The 5,990-nt window shown below is 33.7% G+C and overlaps 1 protein-coding gene across 1 annotated transcript; it reads left to right on the top strand.

The window, feature by feature from the left end:
• The first annotated feature begins 2,940 nt into the window (after positions 1–2,940).
• Positions 2,941–4,807, top strand: LOC112512759. Its single transcript, XM_025118885.1, has 5 exons — positions 2,941–3,629; positions 3,732–3,789; positions 3,873–3,956; positions 4,037–4,172; positions 4,257–4,807. The coding sequence occupies exons 1-5, from the start codon at positions 2,969–2,971 to the stop codon at positions 4,554–4,556; spliced, it is 1,239 nt and encodes a 412-aa protein (XP_024974653.1). The 5' UTR covers positions 2,941–2,968; the 3' UTR covers positions 4,557–4,807.
• The last annotated feature ends 1,183 nt before the right edge of the window (positions 4,808–5,990 follow it).

Below are 5,990 nucleotides of genomic sequence, written 5' to 3' on the forward strand. Positions count from 1 at the left end.
CTTCCTTTTTGGTCTTTATATCCACCATGCCACTTTCTTTCTTTTTTTATTTTTATTTTTATTTTTATTTTTTATTCTTCCACGCATTTCTATTTAAAATTAACATGCTTATACATACATACAATTTCAATTTTCAAGATCCAACACACATTTATTCCATTTTATTTGATACACATTCAAACCAAACTAACACATTTTCATATAACTGGATTAAAATCGATATCCAACTATTCTTGATTAAAGCATTCAAGATTCATTATCGTACATGTTATAAAGTTTTGGCCCTCTTGGATGTCGTTCACGAAAGGCAATGAGTTGTTCTAGATCAAGGGGACCCTACCCTTTGAAAATTTAAACACAATGACTCGGGTTTGATAGGTTTTGGTCTTTTTAAGCTCGACACAAGCTGTAGTACCATAATGCTAACAAGTTGACTCGATATCATGTAGGATATAGGCTTACTTTTGCCTCCATTATCCGATACTCAACCCTTTCCAAGATTTCTTTTCGCACGATACAAGATATATAGATATAACATAATAGTCCAATCATTTTGTTTTCACTTTTTTAGTACTTTTTTTTGTGTTAATAACAATTTTATTTTAAAATAATGAATTTAATTGATTTATTCTACTGATAACAAAGTTTTAAATGACATAAGACATGACATGACATGACAGCAAGATCAAATCTTAAAAGTCATGACGGGACTATAGCGTTTTTCAAGATGTGATTTATAACAGCAAATTTACGTATATGTTTTTTACTATCACTCGATGAATCAATGATATTAAACTACGATACAACTTAAAGCATGAGGATACGATAATGATGGAAGAAGAAGGATTATTAAACGACCAAGTCACATGAAACGAAAAGCAAAAAGGGGAAAGTGTGGGGAAAGAGTCGTTCTCAAAAGGGCATGTTACAAACAAGATAAGTTGCCTACGCAATGGGGTTGTAATTGTATGGCAGACCCCAATCCCTCCATGTTACTACCTACCNCCCACCCCACCTCCATTGTTTCAATATATCCACCTCCCTTCCCCACAATACACACACATATACATATACTTTATATATATATATATACACACACGGAAGGATTCAAACGAGTAAAAAAAGAAGTTTTTGATCCAGGTCCGTAATTACATGGACGAAATATATAAATTAGTTATAGGTACGCAAAAATATGTCTGTAATTGCGAATGTGTTTTTCTAAATTTACATATTTGGTCTCCACAATTGGAGGCTTGGTTCAAAAAAAAAATTCCTTACAAGGACTTATAGTTATTTTTATTATTTGAGAGAGAAATGACTAAAAAGTGAAATCATGCGATCAAAATGACTATTTTAATTAATTTTGATATTAATGTCATGCACTTCTTTTGATTAGTTAACATTTTTAATAAAATAATGATATCCATGCCACGTTCATAATTATACACCGTAATAAAATTGGATTTTAAGACGTTAAAAATGTCTAAATGTTTCAATAGATTATTTTATAAAACTTAAATTTATAGAATCAAATAATAAAGCGTTTTATCTAAGAGTGTTGCAATAAGCTCATATGTTGCTTTTGGATATCTTAACAAACTTTTTATGACATTTCTAAAATAAAACTTCATATTAGTTATTTTGTATGATGCTATTTGAAAAAGTATCCTATAAAAATAAGTGTCATATAAAATGATAAGTCTATAAGACACTTCTCAAAGTGTCATATAAAATAACTAGTACGACGTTTTGTCTTAAAAATGTCCTAGAAAACTTATTTAGGCGTCCAAAAGCGTTTTATGAACTTATTACATTTTTTTAGATAAGACGCTTTATTGTTTGGTTATATAAACTTAAAACTATAAAGCGAACTATTAGGACATTTGGGTGGCATTTGTTTTTTAAGAAATGCTTAAGTCTGTAATTTTATTTTACTTCTAATTTATAAGATATAATGTTGAACTCCGAAATCTGAAATCGATAAGATTGTTTGTTTTTGTGAACTACAAACGTCTGAAATCTGAATCAATGAGACTGTTTGTTTTTGTAAACTACAAACTTCTGAAATTTGAATCAATGTGACTGTTTGTGACTGTTTGTTTTTGTAAACTTACAAACACATGAATTCTGAAATCTGAATCAATAGTTTGTTTTTAACTACCTTTTTTTATAAAATTGTGAACCGTAAAACATACCGGACAAAATATCATTGACCACCCATGCCTTTAACTTTGAGTTTCCATACCTTAAATTATGTGCTTTAACTTTTCTTCAATTCTCAAAACACACTCACTCTTTAAGGCAAAAACATATACGAAAAGGCAAAGATCAAATTGAGTTTAACAGATTATACCATGTATGTATGAACGATTTGGGTTTAAAATCGAGAGATCGACATACCATTTGGAGCTCGACAGACAGAGATCGATTTGGGTTTACAAGTCTGGAGAGATCGACAGGTTGAGAGATTGATAGGGTTTAGGTTATCAGCTTGAGAGGCGAGATAAGATTGAGAACATTTACGAATAAGAGTCGGTTAAGGGTTTAGGGTATCACTTGAAATTCCATAGGACCGTTAGAGCTATTCAACTCTTATTTTAAAAAAAATCAAACAATTTGAAAAAGAAAACATCTGATCGATTCAAAGTTTAGAGGATTTTTTTTATACAATCAAAAATATAATATTAATGTCAGCGAGGCAATTAAAACCTTAACGTATTAAACTTTATAAACAAAAAAAGTAACATGCTCTAATTTTAGAAACAGAAAGTCAAATTTAAATAAAAATAAAAATTAAATAAAAAAGAATTTAGTAAATAGTATTTATTAGAATTTACAATTTCTTTTAATAAACCACCCACTTTTCCTTGTATATTGGTTTTAGTATAAATAAACACCCATTCATCCTCTTCCCAAAACCCTTGCCTCTTTCCCACCAAAACTCAATACCATCAATCAATATTCAATCATGTGCTCTTCAAACTCCAAATCAAACCATGCCACTACTCCGGCCACCACCACCGTCTCCGACATCAACGGCCGTCCGGTGCTTCAGCCGGCCACCTCCAACACAGTACCACTTAACTCTCCGCTCTTGGAAAGACGTTCACTTAAAAAGACCCTCTCCCTTCCAAAATCCATCTCCATGACTCCATCTCCGACGCCTCCTCACACCACCGCCAAAACTCCCATATCCCCAAAGCTCAAATCACCACGGCAGCCGGCCGTCAAGCGTAGCGATATGACTTCCAGCTCCGACAAGCTTGTTCTACCACTACCCACCAAATGTACAACAGCAAGATCCATGATTCCGGTGAAGAAGTCCAAGAAGTGTACTACTACCGGTGATCATCATTTGCATAATTCTGTGGAAACCACTACTAATTCGTTGGTGGTGAAGTATTCATCGGCGGCAATCGTGGATTCCCCGGGGAGTATAGCGGCAGCACGGCGAGAACAGGTGGCGGTGATGCAGGTTCAGAGAAAAATGAGGATCGCTCACTATGGAAGATCTAAATCTGCTAAGTATGATAGTTGCAGCAAGCTTACATCTTACTTTGATCCCAACTCACTTCCTTCCGCCAATATCAGAGAAGAGAAAAGATGCAGCTTCATCACTCCCAACTCAGGTGTATATCCATTTAAATCCATTTTTAAATCTTAACTACATATATATATATGTGTGTGTTTCATCAAAATTAACCAATTATGTGTGTTCAATTGTTATACAGACCCCATATATGTTGCTTACCATGATCACGAATGGGGAGTTCCTGCTCATGATGACAAGTAAGCATCCGAAACTCGGAAATTTTACATTTTTCGGTTGCATAAATGATCGATTGTTAACGAATTCTGTTTCGGTTATGAAGGGTGTTGTTCGAACTATTGGTGCTAACGGGTGCTCAGGTCGGATCGGATTGGACTTCGGTTCTAAAGAAAAGACAACAATTCAGGTCAGTTTTACGCTTTGAAAATCACTTAGAATAATTATGTTACGGAATACTAAATATGAATTTGTATTTGTGTTTGATAGGGAAGCGTTTTCGGGATTTGATGCGGAAATTGTGTCAAAGTATTCTGAGAAAAAAATAACATCAATCGGTAGTGATTATGGGATTGAAGTTAGTCTTGTCCGAGGGGTCGTTGACAACTCTAAATCTATTATTAAGGTTCAATAATTAACTCCACCCTCTTTTTCTTCGCACTCATTATTGAATATTTTAAGTTAATATTGTTTAATCAACTAATGACAGATCAATGATGCGTTCGGGTCATTCGACAACTACGTCTGGGGATTCGTGAATCATAAGCCAATCGCAACGCAGTATAAATCAAGTCACAAGATGCCTGTTAAGACATCGAAATCCGAAGCCATAAGCAAAGACATGGTGCGCAGAGGATTCCGACAAGTGGGACCCACTGTCGTCCACTCGTTCATGCAGGCCGCCGGTCTCACTAATGATCATCTCACCACTTGTCCTCGCCACCACCAATGCGTCTCCGTCTCCCTATCAGACACGACGCCGTCCAAATCTCTAATTTCCGTTGACTAAATCAACCGTTTCTAGTCAGTATCCAGTAAATTAACACGTTTATTTGATATCTAACATGACATACCACCGGGTTTTTTTTTCCTTTTGATTTGCCGTTTGTATTTGTTGATGTCAATTCTCGTTCTTATGTCTCGAAAAAGTTTAGTTTGTCGAGATAAACGTAGAAGCCTACTAATATTCTGTATTTATATGTGTGGTTTGATTGGGTGTAAAATGGATTGAGTTGAAATAAAGAGATGTGGATCACGTGACAAGCATGTGCAAGTGTGGGCAAGGGATGGAATCTGGTGCATGTGCTTGGTGACCACTTGTCTGCCAATTAATCATGTTGCTTTACTTTTATATGGCAGCCTAGCAGTGGGGACCACCATGCTCCAATTATATAATGCCACCTCGTCTACCATAAAAGATACCTTCTCTTTGGGTTATTTTCCCTTTTTTTTTATTTATAATTTTCAACTTAAAAATTCTAATCAAGACTAACGATATAAATTAAAACATAGTTTATTGTGATAATTGTAAGGAGTTGTTTGTTTACCTTTTAATAGTTTTATTAAAAGATAACATTTGAATCGTTAAAAGATGAATCTTGTCTGGTAAAAAAAAAATTTGGCTCTTAATAGTTCTAAAACCTTCTAAATTATTTTGTATCTTGGGTCTCCCTTAACCATTAAGTGCCCTAATTTCATTGTAGACAATTATCAAACAATTATATTTCATTTTACATTATATCATGATAGACTCTTAATCATTCTGATTACTTAATCATTCTACATCAAACCATTTAACAATTGACAAACAACCTCTTAGAATGGTCTTTTATATTGTTTTTCTTTTTATTTGGTATTGATGTGTGTAAAATTGGTGATTGTAATATATAATCGTCATAAAATTGTAAATGTTTTGAAATTTCACTCATTTTTTCTGTTTTGATTTCTTTAAATAATATTATGTTATTGTATAAAGAATTTATAATGAATAGTCTCTCTCTCTCTCTCTCTATATATATATATATACATATATATATATATATATGGTGTTACGTTAACCCTAGTTATGAATACTGAGGTCACAAGAGCTCGAAAAGATCTGTTTTGTAGTTTGGTTATTTCCCCGCAAGCAAGATCAATTATGTAGAAAGCAAACATTGTTTAATGACGGCACGAATAAGTGATTAAGTGAAAGAACAAACATAACTTTTGAGAATTTTTCTTGCATTGCACTTGAAACCAACACCCAAAAATGCCGAACTAAGTCCTTCATTAAATGCAAATAATCAAAGAAATGTCCTGTCAATTCGGGAACCTACAACTTTGACTTGATTGTCGACTCGTCTCAAGAACTCGAATTAAAGGCCATTTATGTATCCAAGCCATTGTTGGTCTCATCCTTCAGCGTGTTGAATCATCTATTTGATTCTCCATATCATATGAT

Source organism: Cynara cardunculus (genome assembly GCF_001531365.2).
Source record: "Cynara cardunculus var. scolymus isolate 2C chromosome LG 5, CcrdV1, whole genome shotgun sequence".
Taxonomy (NCBI): domain Eukaryota; kingdom Viridiplantae; phylum Streptophyta; class Magnoliopsida; order Asterales; family Asteraceae; genus Cynara; species Cynara cardunculus.